This window comes from Microcaecilia unicolor, chromosome 2, assembly GCF_901765095.1.
Source record: "Microcaecilia unicolor chromosome 2, aMicUni1.1, whole genome shotgun sequence".
NCBI classification, from domain to species: Eukaryota; Metazoa; Chordata; class Amphibia; order Gymnophiona; family Siphonopidae; genus Microcaecilia; species Microcaecilia unicolor.
In genome coordinates this window covers 116,989,742-117,013,320 of record NC_044032.1, presented here as the reverse complement: position 1 = coordinate 117,013,320, position 23,579 = coordinate 116,989,742, and the positions used below count along the sequence as shown (strand labels likewise).

The window sequence follows — 23,579 nt, the reverse complement described above, 5'->3', positions numbered from 1 at the left end:
AATTCTGTTTAATATATTTGAGAGAGATATTGCTGAAGGGTTGGAAGGAAAGGTTTGCCTTTTTCGGATAACACAAAGATAGCCAATAGAGTGGATACCCTGGAGGGAGTAGAAACGATGAGAAGGGATCGCCAAAAGTTAGAAGAATAGTCGAGGGTCTGGCAGTTAAAATTTATCAGACCCGCATAAAGAATTGATTAAGGATATGGCCACATTGAGCCTGCAAATTGTTGGGAAAATGTGGGATACAAATGCTACAAATAAATAGAACATAATTAATTTAGTTACAGTGGTGGAAATAAGTATTTGATCCCTTGCTGATTTTGTAAGTTTGCCCACTGACAAAGACATGAGCAGCCCATAATTGAAGGGTAGGTTATTGGTAACAGTGAGAGATAGCACATCACAAATTAAATCCGGAAAATCACATTGTGGAAAGTATATGAATTTATTTGCATTCTGCAGAGGGAAATAAGTATTTGATCCCCCACCAACCAGTAAGAGATCTGGCCCCTACAGACCAGGTAGATGCTCCAAATCAACTCGTTACCTGCATGACAGACAGCTGTCGGCAATGGTCACCTGTATGAAAGACACCTGTCCACAGACTCAGTGAATCAGTCAGACTCTAACCTCTACAAAATGGCCAAGAGCAAGGAGCTGTCTAAGGATGTCAGGGACAAGATCATACACCTGCACAAGGCTGGAATGGGCTACAAAACCATCAGTAAGACGCTGGGCGAGAAGGAGACAACTGTTGGTGCCATAGTAAGAAAATGGAAGAAGTACAAAATGACTGTCAATCGACAAAGATCTGGGGCTCCACGCAAAATCTCACCTCGTGGGGTATCCTTGATCATGAGGAAGGTTAGAAATCAGCCTACAACTTCAAGGGGGGAACTTGTCAATGATCTCAAGGCAGCTGGGACCACTGTCACCACGAAAACCATTGGTAACACATTACGACATAACGGATTGCAATCCTGCAGTGCCCGCAAGGTCCCCCTGCTCCGGAAGGCACATGTGACGGCCCGTCTGAAGTTTGCCAGTGAACACCTGGATGATGCCGAGAGTGATTGGGAGAAGGTGCTGTGGTCAGATGAGACAAAAATTGAGCTCTTTGGCATGAACTCAACTCGCCGTGTTTGGAGGAAGAGAAATGCTGCCTATGACCCAAAGAACACCGTCCCCACTGTCAAGCATGGAGGTGGAAATGTTATGTTTTGGGGGTGTTTCTCTGCTAAGGGCACAGGACTACTTCACCACATCAATGGGAGAATGGATGGGGCCATGTACCGTACAATTCTGAGTGACAACCTCCTTCCCTCCGCCAGGGCCTTAAAAATGGGTCGTGGCTGGGTCTTCCAGCACGACAATGACCCAAAACATACAGCCAAGGCAACAAAGGAGTGGCTCAGGAAGAAGCACATTAGGGTCATGGGGTGGCCTAGCCAGTCACCAGACCTTAATCCCATTGAAAACTTATGGAGGGAGCTGAAGCTGCGAGTTGCCAAGCGACAGCCCAGAACTCTTAATGATTTAGAGATGATCTGCAAAGAGGAGTGGACCAAAATTCCTCCTGACATGTGTGCAAACCTCATCATCAACTACAGAAGACGTCTGACCGCTGTGCTTGCCAACAAGGGTTTTGCCACCAAGTATTAGGTCTTGTTTGCCAGAGGGATTAAATACTTATTTCCCTCTGCAGAATGCAAATAAATTCATATACTTTCCACAATGTGATTTTCCGGATTTAATTTGTGATGTGCTATCTCTCACTGTTACCAATAACCTACCCTTCAATTATGGGCTGCTCATGTCTTTGTCAGTGGGCAAACTTACAAAATCAGCAAGGGATCAAATACTTATTTCCACCACTGTATGAGCAATCATACTATTTGCAAACTAAGGGTGTAACAAAAAAAATGGGAAAACAACCGCTTCACTTTTAAATAAACAACAAAAAATAGCGGGTCAAATTAAACAAATTAAATGCTGGTAAGAGAAATGTCAGAAGGGGGGAAAAAAGACCTCAGACTGGTGGCACTCATGCAAATGAATGGAATTTCTCGTGCATATGTTCCCATATGTACAGCCACCGTACTTCAATCACTGGTCTTATCCCAGCCACCTTCCTAGATGTTAAATAGTATGTTTTTTTTAATATATGCAAAGAGTGCCACAAGCACACCTCCTCAGGACATAACGAGCAAAGGACACAATTTATCTTTAAGTGGCGTTAAGTTTGAACCTCACCCTGCTAAGGGTGTAGCAATGGGAGCCACGGTTGCTCCCACCATCGCTTGTTTGTACATGGTACAGTTTGAACAGAAATATGTGTATACATCTCGATTTTTTTCAAAATGTCCTGCTTTGGAAGCGGTTCATAGATGATATCCTGTTCGTGTGGACGGGTGATAAAATTGAGCTGGATGAATTTGTGGGATATTTAAATTCTTGTGATGTAAACATCACGTTTAGTATGGAGACTGATAAAGGATATATTTTTTGGACTTATCCATTTTTTTCAGTGGAGGTCAACTAGCTACATCGTTGTATAGGAAAGATACAGATCGAAATTCCTTACTTCATTTTTCAAGCTACCATCCGAAAGCCCTTCGAGAAAGTATCCCAATAAGTTAATTTTTGCGGGTAAAACGATTACGTTCTAATACACAGCTGTTCCAAGACAATGCTAGACAGAAATCAAGGAGGTTTGCACAACGTAAATATCCAAAAAATATAGTATGAAGGGCGTACAAGAAAGCAAAATATACGCATCGGGTGGCTGTTTCGCACTACTCAGATCTCCAAATCACAATCATCTATGGTGTGCATTTTACCATACTCCTCTCATGCTATGGAAATTTTTAAGACTATATATAAATATTGGGAAACTTTACAGGTACATACGGCCTTTAAAGAAAAACCTAAAATAGCATTCAGAAGGGGTCGAAATTTGGCTGAATTGACGTCAGTCAATAGGAAGACACTAGATAGAACTGTAAATCAGGGGGGTAGGTTTACAGTGTGTTCAACTTGTAGTTATTGAAAATATGCAATTATAGGAAATTCCATATACAATCAACACATGCATAAAATGTTCGATATAAGGAAAATAACAAATTGTTTATCGGAGGGAGTAATTTATGTAATAGTGTGTCCATGTAGGAAATGGTATGTGGGACAAACTAGTAGGAAAGTGAAACTAAGAATTGGAGAGCATCTTAGTAATATTCGCAGGCAATGTACAGAAGCCCCCTTGGTGTCACATTGGATTGCGATGCAACACACAGAGCAGGATTTAAGATTTTCGATACTGTTACAACTGGATAAAGGTAGGGGAGGCAACTTTTCGCAACAACATTTGAGAATAGAGCAACATATAATATTCACGTGGCAGACCTATCACCCTTATGGCCTTAATAAGGAAGTGGAATGGGTTGAACTGATGTAATGGATTAATTGGGGGGAAACATTGGAAGCTAGTAATGACGTAGGTCCGGTAGGGGCGGAATCCTTATATTTAAGGACTCCCCTGCGGTATAGTTGTCACTAGAAGTGGCGGATGGTCCGCTTGTTCCAATCTGAAAGTGCTGCGCTAGGCATAATTTTGAGACAAACTACTGATGAAATGTAAGTGTTGAAAGGAATTGTTTGAGAAAAAGTTAGTATTTGTATAGACTGTTTGATCTCTGTACTGTCACTTACGATAATGTTTTCAATGAAAGAATAACCGAAATGATATGAAGGTGTGAGTTAATGACTCCTGAAGACGTCAGTAGCGAAACACAAGCTATGTGTAGAGCTGTTTGTAGCAGTTTGAAGAGTTACCTGTAACAGGATGAAAGACACAAGACGAAACATTATTTAAGATTGCAAGATTACATTTTGGAAGAGACAGAAAATATGGGAGTGCTGGCATTGTAACAATGAATATCATAACATCATAACACCAGGGACAGTGGATCCCCATATTTTGAGAACTTACAGATATTGAAGAAAGTTTAAAAGGACTACGATGAACATAGTAGTTGCCAATATAGAGACTGATTGGGAAGGGCTGTTGGTTGATCAGAGGCATCTGATCAATGATATGTTAATTAGTTACTCAGTTGTATTAGAGTGTTTGTAAAATATATAATAAAAGTCAAAAAATCTATTCTTAGTAAGGTAAAATTATGTATCATACCTGATAATTTTCTTTCCATTAATCATAGCTGATCAATCCATAGACTGGTGGTTGTGTCCATCTACCAGCAGGTGGAGATAGAGAGCAAAGCTTTTGCCTCCCTATATGTGGTCATGTGCTGCCGGCAACTCCTCAGTATGTCGATATCAAAGCTCCATCCGCAGGACTCAGCACTTAGAGAATTACACCCACAAAGGGACACTCTGCCCAGCTCACCAACGCCGAAACGGGGGAGGGGAATTAACCCAGCTCATCCCCACACAAGTGAGGGAGGGGAATCCGTCCAGCTCATCCCCACGGAGCGGGGGAGGGACACCACCCCGCCAATGCGGGGGGATCTGGCTTATCCTGCAACTGCAACCGCGGGAGGAGCTGACTGACCCTAACACCGCCGAAGCGGGAGGGGTACAAAGCTGCCCTACAGCCCCACGAAGCGGGAGAGAGCGCCGGCAGAATTTAGGTCTCAATCCAGCCCCGTAAAACGGAGGGGAGAGGAATGCAGCAGCTCACTGTAACACAAAATCGTCTCAACTCTTGAAGAATCCAATTGAAAAAACTTGAACACGAAGTCCTCCTGAACAGGAACTGAAGACTAAACTTGAACCTGAAATGCAACCAGAATATAAACAGTACAGATATCTGGGAGGGGCTATGGATTGATCAGCTATGATTAATGGAAAGAAAATTATCATCAGGTATGATACATAATTTTACCTTCCATATCATCATGCTGATCAATCCATAGACTGGTGGGATGTACCGAAGCAGTACTCACCCAGGGCGGGACATTGAAATCCCTGACCGCAACACTGAAGCTCCAAACCGGGCCTCCGCCCGAGCAGCCACAGTCAAGCGGTAATGCCTGGAGAAGGTATGGGCCGATGCCCAAGTTGCCACCTTGCAAATCTCTTCCAAGGAGACGGACCCAGCCTCTGTCATCGAGGCCGCCTGAGCTCTAGTGGAGTGAGCCTTCAGCCGGATAGGCGGCACCTTCCCCGCGGCCACATAAGCCGCTGCAATGGCTTCCTTGACCCATCTTGCCACTGTAGGCTTAGCAGCCTGCAGACCCTTACGAGGACCTGCAAACAGGACAAACAGATGATCCGACTTCTGGAAATCATTGGTCACTTCCAAGTATCTGATGATGACTCGTCTCACATATAGATATTTGAGAGCAGAGTACTCCTCTGGGTAGTCCTCCCTACGAAAGGATGGAAGACAGAGCTGCTGATTCACATGGAAGCGAGAAACAATCTTGGGCAGGAAGGAAGGCACTGTGCGAATAGACACTCCTGCCTCAGTGAACTGCAGAAAAGGCTCTCGACATGATAGGGCCTGGAGCTCGGAAACTCTTCTGGCTGAAGTGATAGCCACCAAAAAGACTGCTTTCAACGTCAGGTCTTTCAGAGATGCCCTCGACAAGGATTCAAAAGGCGGCTTCTGCAAGGCTCTTAGCACCAGATTGAGATTCCACGCAGGCACCACAGAGTGCAGAGGAGGGCGCAGGTGATTAACTCCCTTGAGAAAACGTACCACATCTGGCTGCGAAGCCAGGGAAGCACCCTTCAGGCGGCCCCTGAAGCAAGCCAGAGCCGCTACCTGGACTTTAAGGGAACTGAGCGACAGGCCTTTCTCCAGACCTTCTTGCAGGAACGCCAACACTGAAGAGATTGGAGCAGTGAAGGGAGAAAGTGAGCCTGCTTCACACCATGCTGCAAAGGTACGCCAAACCCTGGCGTAAGCAGTAGAAGTAGAGCGCTTCCTCGCTCTCAGCATAGTGGCGATGACCTTGTCTGAGAAGCCCTTCTTCCTCAGACGCTGCCGCTCAATAGCCAGGCCGTAAGACCAAAGGGGGAGGGATCCTCCATCACCACGGGACCCTGATGCAACAGGCCCTGCTCCACTGGCAGTCGCAGAGGATCGTCCACTGAGAGCCTGATCAAGTCCGCATACCAGGGACATCTGGGCCAGTCCGGACCCACCAGGATTATCCAGCCTGGATGCTTTGCCACCCGGTCTAGCACCCTGCCCAACATGGGCCAGGGCGGGAACACATAGAGAAGCTCCTGTGTCGGCCACTGTTGGAGAAGAGCATCTACTCCCAGAGATCGAGGGTCCCGTCCTCTGCTGAAAAAGCGCGGCACTTGGCAATTGGCCGATGACGCCATCAGATCTAGGCTCGGCTGGCCCCAGCGCTTCGTGATGTCCAAGAACACCTGAGCCGATAACTGCCACTCTCCGGGATCCAAGGTATGGCGACTGAGAAAGTCCGCCTTGACATTCATGACTCCGGCAATGTGGGCCGCTGACAGCTGTTCCAGGTTCGCTTCCGCCCACTGGCATAGATTCATGACCTCCTTGGCTAGAGGGGCGCTCTTGGTACCTCCCTGGCGGTTGACATAGGCCACAGCCGTGGCATTGTCCGACAGGACCCGTACTGGCTTCAACGCCAGTACCGGGAGGAACTCCAAAAGCGCCAACCGAATGGCTCTGAGTTCCAGGAGGCTGATAGACCACTTTGCCTCTGCAGGAGACCAGAGCCCCTGCGCTGTCCTTCCTAAGCAGTGGGCTCCCCAGCCCGTCAAAGAGGTGCCCATCGTGACGACAACCACTCCGGGGTCACAAGAGGCATTCCTGCAGACAACTTGTCTGTCTTCAGCCACCAGCTCAGCGCCTTGCGCACTGCTGGGTCCAAGGGAAGGCGCACAGAATAATCCTCCGACACCGGAGTCCAACGCTGCAGCAGAGAGTGTTGAAGTGGTCTCATATGAGCCCTGGCCCAGGGCACTACTTCCATATGGCCGTCATAGAGCCCAACAGCTGCACATAGTCCCAAGCCCGAAGAGGAGAGGCTACTAGGAACTGGTCCACCTGAGCCTGAAGCTTGACAATCCGATTGTCTGGCAGGAACACTCTGCCCACTTGGGTGTCGAAACGAACTCCCAGATACTCCAGGGACTGAGTCGGGCGCAGCTGGCTTTTCTCCCAGTTGATGATCCACCCCAGGGAGCTGAAAAGAGCAATCACCCGGTCCACAGCTTTGCCGCATTCTGCATAAGAGGGGGCTCGGATCAACCAGTCGACCAGATAAGGATGGACTTGTACTCCTTCCTTTCGCAGGAAGGCCGCGATGACCACCATTACTTTGGAGAAGGTCCGTGGAGCAGTAGCCAACCCGAACGGGAGGGCTCTGAACTGGAAGTGTCGGCCCAGGACTGCAAAACGCAGAAAGTGTTGATGAGGAGGCCAGATGGGAATATGCAAATACGCTTCCTTGATGTCCAAGGATGCCAGGAACTTCCCTGCCTTCACTGCCGCTATAACAGAGCGGAGAGTCTCCATGCGAAAGTGCCGAACTTTCAAGGCCCGATTGACCCCTTTGAGGTTGAGGATAGGCCGTACAGAACCTCCTTTCTTTGGTACCACAAAGTAAATGGAGTAACGTCCCTTGCCAAGCTGATTTTCTGGCACCGGAACGACCGCCCCCAGGCGGATCAGATTGTCCAAAGTCTGCTGCACTGCCACAGCTTTGACCGGAGACTTGCAGGGAGAGAGTACAAACCCGTCTCTTAAGGGTCGGCAGAACTCTAGCTTGTAGCCGTCTCTGATGACTTCCAGCACCCAAGCGTCTGAAGTTACCCTGGTCCACTCGCCCAGAAACGAGGACAGGCGTCCTCCAATCTGCACTGGGCCATGGACCAGGGCCCCGTCATTGGGTACGAGACCCTGGGGGAGGACCGGAGGGCGCACCTCCGGGACGGCGGTCTCTGCGAAAGGAATGCTGCTTGGGGGAGAAGTTCCTTTTGAAGGAAGAGGGGGCAGAGGAGCCCGACTTGCCCGGGCGGTACCGATGGGCTTCCTGAAACCGTCCTCTGGAGTTACCGGGGCGAGCACTGGCCCGAGCCCTGACCTCTGATAACCTCTTGCCCTTAGACGTGCCGAGATCGGTCACAATTTTGTCCAGCTCGACCCCAAAGAGCAGCTTGCCTTTAAAAGGCAACTTAGCCAGGCGGGACTTAGAGGCGTGGTCAGCAGACCAATGCTTCAGCCAAAGCCACCGCCGAGCAGAGACTGTCTGAGCCATACCTTTAGCCGAGGCTCTCAAGACATCATACAGCAAGTCTGCCAAATAAGCCAAGCCCGATTCCAGGGCCGGCCAATCAGCCCTCAAGGAAGGATCCGAGGGGGAAGCCCGCTGCACAATCGTGAGGCACGCCCTGGCCACATAGGAGCCGCAAACTGAGGCCTGCAAACTTAAAGCAGCCGCCTCGAAGGACGCCCTTAAGGCCGCCTCCAATCTTCTGTCTTGGGCGTCCTTTAGGGCCGTGCCACCTTCCACCGGCAACGCCGTTTTCTTAGTCACCGCAGTGATTAAAGAATCCACGGTAGGCCAAAGAAAGGCCTCCCGTTCACTTTCAGGCAGAGGATAGAGGCGGGACATAGCCCTAGCCACTTTGAGGCTCGCTTCCGGGACATCCCATTGAGCCGAAATCAAGGTGTGCACGGCATCATGCACGTGGAAGGTTCTAGGCGGGCGCTTCGTCCCCAGCATAATGGCGGAGCCAACAGGGGCTGAGGGAGAGACGTCCTCCAGAGAGGAAATCTTCAAAATGCTCATGGCCTGCACTAACAGGTTGGGCAAGTCCTCTGAGCGAAAAATCCGCGCTGCAGAGGGGTTATCCGCTCCATCCGAGCGGGAATCCGTCTCCTTCAAGGAATCCCCAAAGGACCGTTGGGAGAACCCAGATACGCTGCCCTCATCTACATCAGAGGAGACAGAGTCCTCTAAGGCCTGGAAATCCACCCGAGGGCGTTTACTTCCGGGGGCCTCAACCCCTTTATCGGACAAGGGAGCCGGGGCAGCGTTTTGCATAAGGAAGGCCTGATGCAGCAGCAAAATGAACTCGGGGGAGAAACCCCCCAGACTGTGCACTTCAGCAGCCTGGGCCACAGCCCTAGACGCACCCTCAACCGGCGCTCGCAAATGCTGCGCATCCAAAATGGCGTCCGGCGTGACACTCCGTGAAGGAGCCGCGCGGGAAGAACGGCGCTTAACTTTGGCCGCTTTTTTGCCGTCGCCCAAATCAAGGGCGGCCATAGAATTAACGTCTCCCACCTCAAGGGCGGCCCAAGAAGAAGCCGTCCGAGCAGAGTGGACAGCCAAGATGGCGGAGGCGAGCAGCGGGGGATGGGCGTTTATGGCGGGAAAAACCACCGCACCGAAGGAAGAACCGGGACACTGACCGGCCTCCAAACTGACACCCAACAAGGGTGAATCAGACTTTAAGACCCCCGCATCCTCGCTAGAAGCGCACACGCGAACCGGGGAGCAATTCTTTGCGCCCTCGCCCTCCGACGCCATAGGCCACGTAGAGACCGATCGGGGAACCCCCTGCCCGCTACAAAAAGGTAAAAATTACCTGCTTCTCGCTCCGAGCTGTAACGAACTGGTGTCCCAGTGTGTAGCTGCAATAAACGTTGAAATAAACGCCCTTAAGGACGTCCAAAAAAAATTTTTTTTTTTTTTCCAACGGAGCCAGCGGGAGGGGGGAGAAAAGGAGGGACCTGGCACCACCAGGTTTGCACTTGCTCAAGAAGAGCCCTCAACCCCAGGTACTCAACAAAACCTAAAAATTAGGCTTGGAGACCTAGCCAGAGCTGCTGCTGTGTGTGACCACCACCTGCTGAGATAGAGAACATAATGGAGGAGTTTCCGGCAGCACATGACCACATATAGGGAGGCAAAAGCTTTGCTCTCTATCTCCACCTGCTGGTAGATGGACACAACCACCAGTCTATGGATTGATCAGCATGATGATATGGAAGTTTTTGGTTTAGTTAAAATTTAATGTCAAGAAGTGCAGAGTGATGCACTTGAGATGCAGAAACCCAAAAGAGAGATACCGAATAGGAAGGAAGAGATTAGTAAGCTCGACTCAGGAAAGAGACCTTGGGGTGTTGGTGTCAGAGGATATGAAGGTAAAGAAACAATGTGACAAGGCGACAACCGTGGCCAGAAGGATGCTAGGCTGCATAGTGAGAGGTTAACCAGCAGAAAAAAAAGGAGGTGTTGATGCCTCTCTACAAGTCATTGGTGAGACCCCACTTGGAATATTGTGTTCAGTTTTGGAGGCCGTATCTTACTAAAGATGTAAAAAGACTGGAAGTGATGCAAATAAAATTGTACAAAAATGGTTTGGGAATTGCGTTGCAAACCGTACGAGGACAGACTTGCCAACCTGAACATGTATACCTTGGAGGAAAGGAGAAACAGGGGTGACAATACAGACGTTACTTAAGTACATAAGTATTGCCATACTGGGACAGACCAAAGGTCCATCAAGCCCAGCATCCTGTTTCCAACAGTGGCCAATCCAGGTCAAATACCTGGCAAGATCCCAAAAAAGTTCAATACATTTTATGCTGCTTATCCTAGAAATACACAACAATAGTAGGACAAAACTTGTATGTGGCAATATATATCTTATAGGCTGTAGAGGTTATCTCATAGCATTTTTAGCGACTGTGCATATCAGCATATCATATGCCTCACACGTCTGCAATTGTAATCATAGACTACCTCCAGCCAGCCAGTAGTTTCGTGTTATATTTAGACTTTTAATTGAAACGTACTGCTGTCTCAAAAACTTAACATTATTGCACACATAAAAAGCAAATAATGCACCAATTCGACTTAACTTAAGGGCTCCAGACTTTATGTGTTGTCTTCGGTAGTGAAAGTTCAACAGTTTGCATCCCAAATTTGTGGAGCCCTTATCGGCAACTCCGTTGTTGTGGTAAGCCCGACAGGACCCTGTTTCGCGGTCTCAAGCTTTGTCAAGGGCAAAAACCTCTATAAAACGGAGAAAACATATTTAGTTAAAAAACATCCGACTTAACATAACTTATTTGCTAGAAAATAGGCGTATGGACTTACAGCAACAGTGTCTTCTATCTGAATCGCCAAACTAAAAATGGCGTTGGCGTTCATATTATATCTGTTATAAGCTCCACCTATCGACGCTACGTCTCAAACAGCTGATCCGTGTAGCGGAAGGAATTTAAAGAGACAGGTCTAATAAAAAATAAACATTTAAACCTTATAGTTCTAATTTCGACAAAAAGATAATCAAACCCCATACTGTTCCTTTTGAAACACCATCTCTTGATACTGCATCTTGAACCGCTCATTATTGTGGCGAATATAATTAAAAGAAACAATTCCAATGGAGATGAGCATTCAAACCTTGTGGTTCCAGTGTGTTCAGATTAAAAATCCATTGTGTTTCTTTTTGTAATAATAGTCTGTTGATATTACCCCCGCGGGAACTTAAGGTGACATGATCAATCGCCATACATTTCAAAGATTCACAAGAATGTTGTTGTGTGATGCAATGATGAACAAGGGGGGCTCCGATGTTGCGGGCTGAGATTCTTGATCTGTGTTCTATCATTCTTTCATTAAGAGATCTGTTTGTTTTCCCAATATATACCTTGTTGCAAGGGCATATAACATAGTAGATAACATGTGGGGTCCGGCAGTTTGTTTGATGTTTAAGAGAAATAGTCCGGCCATTATGATAAAAATCAGTGGTCTCTATGGTCAGTGGGCAAGTTTTGCATCCATTTCTATTGCATTTCTTGTGTCCACCCTCCATATTGGAACCTATGGTGGTGCAAACTGACAAATCTGCAGGGCTTAGAATTTCCTTAAGATTACGTGCCCGAGAGAAGGCCATCCTGAGGCGGTGATCTTCAAAAACAGGGTGAGCTCGCATAATGTCCCAATGTTGTCTTATAATGTGGGCAGCTGTTTCACCACCTTGCATATATTTCATAATGAAAGTCATGGCTGGATCTTCTTGTGCATCCAATGTCTTTTCTTGTAAAAGTAAGTCCCGATTTAGGTATTTGGCTCTTGTATAAGCATTTTTTAGAACCGCTTTGGGGTAATTGCGCTGCAGTAATTTGGAACCCAATGTGTTAGCCTGTTGGCGAAAATCGTGTTCATCAGTGCAAATTCGTTTGAAACGTAAAATTGCGAAAACGGCAAACTGTGTTTAAGATTTTTAGGGTGACAACTGCCATACTCCAACATCGTGTTTCTATCAGTTGGTTTGATATGTACTTTCGTTTGAAAGCAGCCTGCTCTTAAAATGATTTCTGTATCCAAAAAATGGATATTCGTCTCAGAGAAAGATGCAGTAAATTGAATCCGTGGGTGGCACTTATTCAACCATACCTGAAAATCCATTAGTTCACTAGAAGTGCCCTTCCATAAAACAAAGATGTCATCAATGTATCTACGCCATATTATGATGTTATGTCTATGTGGGGAAGTATATAGCCATCTATTCTCAAATGCGGCCATATATAAGTTCGCCAATGTTGGAGCGAAAGTGGCTCCCATCGCGACACCAGAAATTTGAAGGTATAAGCTATTCCTGAATTTAAAAAATTCTTGCACAACGCTACCTTCAATAATGACATCAAAAATTTTGTGGGAACTTCGTGTGGACTTTGTCTCTCCTCCAATAGTGTGAATATTACCTCAATTAGCTCTTCTTGTGGGATCATTGTGTACAGGGATTTGATATCAAAAGTGGCCATTATACACCGAGAATGTGGAATATGTGTATCGCTTAGAATTTTTAAGAAATGGTTGGTGTCTTTGATATATGACGGGCACACAGTAACCATATCCTTCAAAAAAGTGTCCAGGTAAATAGAAAGAGGTTCAAGGAGAGACCCTCTTGATGAAATGATGGGTCGACCAGGAGGTTTTCGTAGATCTTTATGTATTTTAGGTAATAAATACATAACTGGTGTGATGGGGGTTTTGTTGTTCAAGAACATAAATTCTTTGTTGGTGAGAAAACCCTCCATAAGACCTTCCTTGGTGATGTCGTGAATCAAATGTTGAATTTGAGTCGTACAATCATGTTGTAATTCGACGTAAGATGACCGATCAGCAAGTTGTATTTCTGCTTCAGATAAATATTCATCTTTGTTTAATATAACTACTGCTCCTCCTTTGTCTGCACGTTTAATTATGATGGAAGAATTGTTTTTTAATTCTGTCAGGGCTTTACGTTCATATCTGGTCAAATTATCTTGTGGATATGAAGTTCTTTTATCAAAAAATTTTTTAACATCCCGTAGAACCATTTGCTTAAAAGCATTCACAATTGGGTCTAGGGGAATAGGTGGAGACCATTGAGATTTATTAGCCACTCGTGAATGTGGTTCTCCTGCAGTGGAACCTGAAAAATAGATCTTTAATTGAAGGTTCCGGATGAACTTTTCTAGGTCTACATGGAATTGAAAAAGATCAAAATTGTTCCGAGGTACGTATGACAGACCCTTCGATAATAAGGAGAGTTGAGCTGTAGTTAAAACAGTATCTGACAGATTCACAACATTATCAGTGTTCAGAACTGTGACCGTGTTTGTGGTCTGGATCTGGATTGTCCCCGGTAACTTCCCCTGTTGCGTCCTCTCCTGCCCGGGATCTTGACCCTTGTCTGTTGTCTAAAAAGTGTCTTGTTCACTGCCACTGGACATACTATCAGAGAATTCAAAGGTAACTCGTTTGGATAGTGATTCCGTATTGTTGATATCTGGTCTTATATTGTCGGAGGTGGGACGAATTTTCGTCCATGAATATACTGATTGTTTAACGTAATCGTTTTTGTCTCTGTGTAATTTCTTAATTTTGGATTTTCTTAATTGTTCTTTGAATTGTTCCAATGATTCCTTCAAGACAGTGTATACACTGTCTTGAAGGAATCATTGGAACAATTCAAAGAACAATTAAGAAAATCCAAAATTAAGAAATTACACAGAGACAAAAACGATTACGTTAAACAATCAGTATATTCATGGACGAAAATTCGTCCCACCTCCGACAATATAAGACCAGATATCAACAATACGGAATCACTATCCAAACGAGTTACCTTTGAATTCTCTGATAGTATGTCCAGTGGCAGTGAACAAGACACTTTTTTAGACAACAGACAAGGGTCAAGATCCCGGGGCAGGAGAGGACGCAACAGGGGAAGTTACCGGGGACAATCCAGATCCAGACCACAAACACGGTCACAGTTCTGAACACTGATAATGTTGTGAATCTGTCAGATACTGTTTTAACTACAGCTCAACTCTCCTTATTATCGAAGGGTCTGTCATACGTACCTCGGAACAATTTTGATCTTTTTCAATTCCATGTAGACCTAGAAAAGTTCATCCGGAACCTTCAATTAAAGATCTATTTTTCAGGTTCCACTGCAGGAGAACCACATTCACGAGTGGCTAATAAATCTCAATGGTCTCCACCTATTCCCCTAGACCCAATTGTGAATGCTTTTAAGCAAATGGTTCTACGGGATGTTAAAAAATTTTTTGATAAAAGAACTTCATATCCACAAGATAATTTGACCAGATATGAACGTAAAGCCCTGACAGAATTAAAAAACAATTCTTCCATCATAATTAAACGTGCAGACAAAGGAGGAGCAGTAGTTATATTAAACAAAGATGAATATTTATCTGAAGCAGAAATACAACTTGCTGATCGGTCATCTTACGTCGAATTACAACATGATTGTACGACTCAAATTCAACATTTGATTCACGACATCACCAAGGAAGGTCTTATGGAGGGTTTTCTCACCAACAAAGAATTTATGTTCTTGAACAACAAAACCCCCATCACACCAGTTATGTATTTATTACCTAAAATACATAAAGATCTACGAAAACCTCCTGGTCGACCCATCATTTCATCAAGAGGGTCTCTCCTTGAACCTCTTTCTATTTACCTGGACACTTTTTTGAAGGATATGGTTACTGTGTGCCCGTCATATATCAAAGACACCAACCATTTCTTAAAAATTCTAAGCGATACACATATTCCACATTCTCGGTGTATAATGGCCACTTTTGATATCAAATCCCTGTACACAATGATCCCACAAGAAGAGCTAATTGAGGTAATATTCACACTATTGGAGGAGAGACAAAGTCCACACGAAGTTCCCACAAAATTTTTGATGTCATTATTGAAGGTAGCGTTGTGCAAGAATTTTTTTAAATTCAGGAATAGCTTATACCTTCAAATTTCTGGTGTCGCGATGGGAGCCACTTTCGCTCCAACATTGGCGAACTTATATATGGCCGCATTTGAGAATAGATGGCTATATACTTCCCCACATAGACATAACATCATAATATGGCGTAGATACATTGATGACATCTTTGTTTTATGGAAGGGCACTTCTAGTGAACTAATGGATTTTCAGGTATGGTTGAATAAGTGCCACCCACGGATTCAATTTACTGCATCTTTCTCTGAGACGAATATCCATTTTTTGGATACAGAAATCATTTTAAGAGCAGGCTGCTTTCAAACGAAAGTACATATCAAACCAACTGATAGAAACACGATGTTGGAGTATGGCAGTTGTCACCCTAAAAATCTTAAACACAGTTTGCCGTTTTCGCAATTTTTACGTTTCAAACGAATTTGCACTGATGAACACGATTTTCGCCAACAGGCTAACACATTGGGTTCCAAATTACTGCAGCGCAATTACCCCAAAGCGGTTCTAAAAAATGCTTATACAAGAGCCAAATACCTAAATCGGGACTTACTTTTACAAGAAAAGACATTGGATGCACAAGAAGATCCAGCCATGACTTTCATTATGAAATATATGCAAGGTGGTGAAACAGCTGCCCACATTATAAGACAACATTGGGACATTATGCGAGCTCACCCTGTTTTTGAAGATCACCGCCTCAGGATGGCCTTCTCTCGGGCACGTAATCTTAAGGAAATTCTAAGCCCTGCAGATTTGTCAGTTTGCACCACCATAGGTTCCAATATGGAGGGTGGACACAAGAAATGCAATAGAAATGGATGCAAAACTTGCCCACTGACCATAGAGACCACTGATTTTTATCATAATGGCCGGACTATTTCTCTTAAACATCAAACAAACTGCCGGACCCCACATGTTATCTACTATGTTATATGCCCTTGCAACAAGGTATATATTGGGAAAACAAACAGATCTCTTAATGAAAGAATGATAGAACACAGATCAAGAATCTCAGCCCGCAACATCGGAGCCCCCCTTGTTCATCATTGCATCACACAACAACATTCTTGTGAATCTTTGAAATGTATGGCGATTGATCATGTCACCTTAAGTTCCCGCGGGGGTAATATCAACAGACTATTATTACAAAAAGAAACACAATGGATTTTTAATCTGAACACACTGGAACCACAAGGTTTGAATGCTCATCTCCATTGGAATTGTTTCTTTTAATTATATTCGCCACAATAATGAGCGGTTCAAGATGCAGTATCAAGAGATGGTGTTTCAAAAGGAACAGTATGGGGTTTGATTATCTTTTGTCGAAATTAGAACTATAAGGTTTAAATGTTTATTTTTTATTAGACCTGTCTCTTTAAATTCCTTCCGCTACACGGATCAGCTGTTTGAGACGTAGCGTCGATAGGTGGAGCTTATAACAGATATAATATGAACGCCAACGCCATTTTTAGTTTGGCGATTCAGATAGAAGACACTGTTGCTGTAAGTCCATACGCCTATTTTCTAGCAAATAAGTTATGTTAAGTCGGATGTTTTTTAACTAAATATGTTTTCTCCGTTTTATAGAGGTTTTTGCCCTTGACAAAGCTTGAGACCGCGAAACAGGGTCCTGTCGGGCTTACCACAACAACGGAGTTGCCGATAAGGGCTCCACAAATTTGGGATGCAAACTGTTGAACTTTCACTACCGAAGACAACACATAAAGTCTGGAGCCCTTAAGTTAAGTCGAATTGGTGCATTATTTGCTTTTTATGTGTGCAATAATGTTAAGTTTTTGAGACAGCAGTACGTTTCAATTAAAAGTCTAAATATAACACGAAACTACTGGCTGGCTGGAGGTAGTCTATGATTACAATTGCAGACGTGTGAGGCATATGATATGCTGATATGCACAGTCGCTAAAAATGCTATGAGATAACCTCTACAGCCTATAAGATATATATTGCCACATACAAGTTTTGTCCTACTATTGTTGTGTATTCATACAGAGCCCTCTTGGGAACAAAACACAGCCATTGATTTTGTATTTGTATATATCCTAGAAATAAGCAGTGGATATTCCCTGAGTCAATTTTGGAAGCCGCCTAGATCTTTCATAAAAGCACGCTAAGCTAACTGCCTTTACCACATTCTCTGGCAACTAATTCCAGAGTTTAATTACACGTTGAGTGAAGAAAACTTTTCTCTGATTCGTATTAAATTTACTACTTTGTAGCTTCATCACATGCCCCCTAGTTCTAGTATTTTTGGAAAGAGTAAATAAACGATTCACGTCTACCCGTTCCATTCCTCTCATTATTTCATAGACCTCTATCATCTCTCCCGTCAGCCATCTTTTCTCCAAGCTGAAGAGCCCTAGACACTTCAGCCTTTCCTCATAGAGAAGTTGTCCCATCCTCTTATCATTTTCGTCGCCCTTCTCTATAATTTTTTTTAATTCCACTATATCTTTTTTTAGATGTGGTGACCGCAAACAAACCTTTTCCGGAGACGGGAAGGTGGTAGAACTAGAGGACATGAATCGAGGTTAAAGGGGGGCAGACTCAGGAGTAATATCAGGAAGTATTTTTTCACGGAAAAAGGGGGGGTAGATACATGGAATGCTCTCCTGCAGGAGGTGGTGGAGATGAAAACGGTAATGGAATTCAAACATGGTGGGATAAACACAAAGGAATCCTGTTTAGAAGGAATGGATCCAAGGAATCTTAGCAGAGATTGGGTGGCAACGCCGGTAATTGGAAAGCTAAACCGGTACTGGGCAGACTTCTACGGTCTACACCCTGATCGTAACTGGATATGGATAGGCTGGAGTGTAAATTTTAAGGGGCTTCGGCGTTAGCTTCAGAACTTTTAGTACAAGAACAGTGCTGGGCAGACTTCTACGGTCTGTGCCCTGAGAATAGCAGGGACAAATCAAACTCTGGTATACATATAAAATATCACATACCATGTAAAATGAGTTTATGTTGTTGGGTAGACTGGATGGACCTCTCAGGTCTTTATTTACTATGTTACCACGTTATGTTACCTGTAAGTGCAACTACCCATCTAGTGAAGAGATCCAGAAACTGAATACATACCCAGGGGGGTGTTGATGCCCCTGTATAGGTTGTTGGTGAGGCCCCACCTAGATTATTGTGTTCAGTTTTGGAGGCCATACCTTGCGAATGATGTAAAAAGAATTGAAGCGGTGCAAAGAAAAGCTACGAGAATGGTAAGGGATTTGAGTTACAAGACGTATGAGGAGAGACTTGATGACCTGAACATGTATACTCTGGAAGAAATGAGAAACAGGGGTGATATGATACAGACGTACAAATATTTGAAAAGTATAAATCCGCAAACGAACCTTTTCCGGAGGTGCAAAGGCGGTAGAACGAGAGGACATGAAATGAGATTGAAGGGGGGCAGACTCAAGAAAAATGTCAGGAAGTATTTTTTCACGGAGAGAGTAGTGGATGCTTGGAATGCCCTCCCGCGGGAGGTGGTGGAAATGAAAACGGTAACAGAATTCAAACACGCGTGAGATAAACATAAAGGAATCCTGTTCAGAAGGAATGGATCCTAAGGAACTTAGACAAGATTGGGTGGCAGAGCCGGTGGTGGGAGGCGGGGACAGTGCTGGGCACACTTACACGGTCTGTGCCCTGAAAAGGACAGGTACAAATCAAGGTAAGGTATACACAAAAAGTAGCACATATGAGTTTATCTTGTTGGGCAGACTGGATGGACCGTGCAGGTCTTTTTCTGCCGGCATTTACTAAGTTACTATGTTACCTAAAGCTAAAAGCACCTTTAACAAAAGTCTAAAAGGAACTAAAGCTCAATTTTAATCTGATTATGCAGTTTTATAAAAAAAAAACTTTAACAGACTGTTAACCAATGCAAAGTTCAAATAATTCATATTGTTCATTTTTCTCACTTTTGAGACAGTACCTCAATATTTTTGCTGGCCACATTCTTCACGACAGCAGGAAATAACTCAGATGCATTTTTTCCTTTTGCAATCATCTGGAAACACAAAAATTAAATTAAATATTTGTGTCCTAACAGTCAGTGTTTCAAAGCCAAACCTCCAACATGATGCTAGATTCACAGAACACTGATATGTACTGCAAACATTCACTCACCATCTGCACCTAAAAGTGTACCAGACTGAAATGATTATCTCTTTTCAGAAATATTTTTGGTTATTTTACTTTTCATTCACCAGCCCCCCTCCCCATTTCAGTCTGCTGCATAGAACTACACAGTCATTTTCATCACATTTAAATAAAATATTGATGAAATTTAACAAGTATTTTTAACTTCTTGCATTTTGACCTCAGAGCACAAATCTGCTCATTACACTTTTTGTCCTATCCCAGATGTGAATATAACAGCAACTTTGTATAATGGAAAAGATTCAAGAGAGGTCACAAGTATTCAAATTAAGCTACGGGTAATACATTTATAAATTACAAAACCTGGAGTGAAACATTTCAAGCCAGAAAAGTTTATTCTAGTTTCCCAAGATAAAGCATTGTTTCTTGTATTTAAGAGCTGTTTTCTGTAGCCATTAGGATAGACAGCAGAATGTGCATCATCTTGCATTTGTCCACATTACATTTCATCTACCATTTGGATGCCCAGTCTTCCAATTTCCTAAGGTCTTCCAACAATATTTCACAGTCCGCAAGTATTTTTAACAACCTTGAATAGTTTTGAATCATCTATAAATTTAATCACCTCACTCATCATTCCGATCTCCATATCATTTATAAATATGTTAACAGCACTGGTCCTAGTACTGATCCCTGTGGTACTTCGCTATTCACCATCCAACATTGAAAGAAATTATCATTTAACCCTACCTTCTGCTTTCTGTCCAATAACCAGTTCCTAATCCACACCAGAACACTGTCTCCTAGCATTTTCTCAGGAGTCTCTCATGAGGAACTTTATCAAAAACATTCTGAAAATCTAGATACACTACATCAACCAGCTCACTTTTATCCACATGTTTATTCATTCCTTCAAAGAAATGAAGCAAATTGATGAAGCAAGACTTCCCTCGGCTGAACCCATGCTGTCTATGTCCCATTAAATTATGTTTGTCTATGTGTTCTGTAATTTTAGTTTCCACTATTTTGCCCAGCACTGACATCAGGCTTACCGGGCTGTAATTTTCCTGATCACCCCTAGGACCCTTTTTAAAAATCAGCATCACATTGGCCACCCTACTATGGACGATTTTAACAATAGGTTACATAATACTATCAGCAGATTGGCTATTTCATGTTTGAGTTCTTAAGTACCCTTGGATGTATGCCATCCGGTCCAGGTGATTTACTACTCTTTAGTTTGTCAACTTGGCTTAGTACATCTTCCAGGTTCACAGAGATTTCTTTCAGTTCTCCCACATCATCCTTGAAAACCATTTCCAGTACAGGCAGATCTCTTACATCTTCTTCCGTAAAGACAGAAGCAAAGAATTCATTCAGTTTCTCCACTATGGCCTTGTCTTCCCTGAGTGCCCCTTTTGCTCCTTTGTGATCCAATGGTCCCATGGATTCCCTCACAGGTTTTCTGCTTCTGATGTACCTGAAATAGTTGTTACTGTGAGTTTCAGCCTCTGCAGCAAGTTTCTCTTCATATTCTCTTATACCCTTCTTTATTAATGATTTGCATCTGACTTGTCAGTGCTTATGTTGCTTCTTATTTTCTTCGTTTGGATCTTTTTCCATTCTTTGAAGGACAGTCTTTTAGCTGTAATAGCCTCGTTTACTTCATCTTTTAACCATGCTGGCTGTCATTTTCTCTTCTTCCTACCTTTGCAAATACACGGAATTTATCTGGACTGGGTTTCCAAGATGGTATTTTTGAAAAACATCCAAGATGGTAGTTCGATATGTCTAGTGCCTTCAATGTGGTGGACAATGATATTTTATTAAATATACTGGACCATTTTGGAATCGGGGGTGCAGTATTACAATGGTTCAGAAGATAGGGTAAAATGTCCGATTCTCTATCCTTCCCCTTGGGTCACCAGATTATGGTTTACCACAGGGCTCCCCACCTTCTCCTATCCTTTTTAATGCTATAATTGCACCACTAGGCTCTAAACTAGAAACAGCTAGATTTAACACTTTTATTTACGCAGATGGCATAACTTTATATATCCCCTTTTATAAGGAGATTAATGAAATTATCGATAGAATTAAGTCAGGTCTCAAAGCTCATGCAATCTTGGGCTTCTGATTCAAGAAACTCAACCATGACAAAACCAAGTTCATGGTAGTAGCAAACCCTTTAAAGCAGTCCCTATACAATTGCTTCACAACTGATCAAACCACTTACCTAATGGAAAATACACTAAAAATACTTGAAGTGATTACAGACCACCACTTTCAAACCTCAACTCTCTTCAGTTATTACATCAAAGGCTTTCAAAACTCTTTGGAAGTTAAAACAAATTGTTCTGTCCTCTGACAGCCTCGCACTAGTTTATAACATGATCCTAAAATGTGTTTAATGCTTTTACTGTTATTCTCACTTTTAAGGATTTTCATTGCTGCAGTTCTCACTGCAAAGATACGTGAGCAATGCATTGTGTGTAATGTAGTTCACAGGCAATGCAGCCACACTTGCTTGTCTGTATAAGAACTGTTATCATTGGTTTGTGCTGCAGCTGAGACCTCCTCTTTTTCTCAGCCAAGCTTGGCTCCTTTGTCTACCTGCTACCATTTCCTGGTCATTCTTACTATCTCATGACAACCCATGCGTCCAACTTCTCTTACATAAGCACACGTCTGTGGAACGCATTGCCACAAGCTGTGAAAACAACCCACGATCACCTAAAACTCAGGAAATCATTAAAGACTCACCTATTCGGAAAAGCATACCCGACTGACCCAACATAAATGCCTCAACTCTACAACACTTCACTATCAAAGATCACATTGGACATTATCAAACCCTCCTACTTTTAACCCCATGTGACTGAATCTTATCTTCCCTATACCACCGTAACATCTTTTGTACTTGTCCCCTACCGAACTTGGCGAATGCCTTTACAGTGTTATGTAAGCCACATTGAGCCTGCAAATAGGTGGGAAAATGTGGGATACAAATGTAACAAATAAATAAATAAATCTCTGTCCTGAGAGGTGAGCCAGGTATGACCTTTCTCTCCAATCAAAGGCTGTCCTCTAGGGCCACACCTTGCTTCCCGATGGCAGACCCTGTCCTTTCCCCCTCCTCCCTGGGCCTGTATGAGCCCTTCTTAGCCTCTCCCTCCCCCTCGCTCAGACAGCACTTGTCCTGCTTCACTCCTTGGAACGAACTTAGTTTTTTTACCTTGAATATATCTTATTAATGAGATACTGCACTCTCCAGTCACCCAGCTCTGATATACTTCCATCTGTTCAACTATTTCTCACCTCTGCAATAAAGCTGCCTCTCTTCAGATTTCTACCTCCAACCAATGATACAGCTCTCAGAATTACGGAGTCTCTGTGCCCTGGGGCCACACTTCTGAACATCTGACTATGAGTAAATTATCTGTGTTTTAGTCAATAAAGGAAACTTCAGAAAATAAGAGAGACTTCAGGTGCGCTCTGGTGTGCCAAGGTTATACTTCAAGATACTGAGGTTTTAAAGTTAAACAAGTCTTAAGAGGCTTGATACATAATGAGCTACTTCCCAACCTCAACCCTCACACTCCTGGTACAATAATAATGCATCAACATATAATTATCATCTGTTTTACTGACGTATCTTCCAGGTCTTAGACCTGAACCTCTCTGACACATGGCTTTTTACAGTCTTTATTTAATCTCAGGTAATATTTAATACATTTTACTTCACAGATTTATTCTCTCTCATTCTTTGGATGTTGAGTCTCAGGAGTGGATTTTTTGCCTTTCGCTGCACTTTCTTTGGATGTTTATATGACAGAACTTGTAATATGCTTCCTCATTTATCCTTTTGAATTCATCCCACACTGAGCCCGCAAAAAGGTGGGAAAATGTGGGATACAAATGCAATAAAATAAATAAATAAATCCCTCTCCCAACCATCATTATTCATTCTTCTTTAATTTACAACACACTATCCCAATTTACACACTCTTCCCACTTCCTCCTCTACTACCTTCCTCTCTTACCCATCTTACTTACCCACTTTTATTGTTCACCTCTTTATTTACTATATTTAGCTGTTTTATCCTTTTTGTGTTTTCTTGTAAACCTATTATATATTATGTAAGCCGCATTGAGCC

At 43.5% G+C, this 23,579-nt stretch overlaps 1 protein-coding gene across 1 annotated transcript in view; it reads right to left on the bottom strand.

Annotated features, from left to right (window-relative positions):
* AP3B1 (adaptor related protein complex 3 subunit beta 1) overlaps positions 1–23,579 on the bottom strand; it is a 1,191,861-nt gene that overhangs the window by 1,095,788 nt on the left and 72,494 nt on the right. Inside the window, exon 3 of the mRNA XM_030193246.1 lies at positions 19,256–19,330. Coding sequence (XP_030049106.1) covers positions 19,256–19,330 — 75 coding nt within the window. The remainder of the gene's footprint in view (positions 1–19,255; positions 19,331–23,579) is intronic.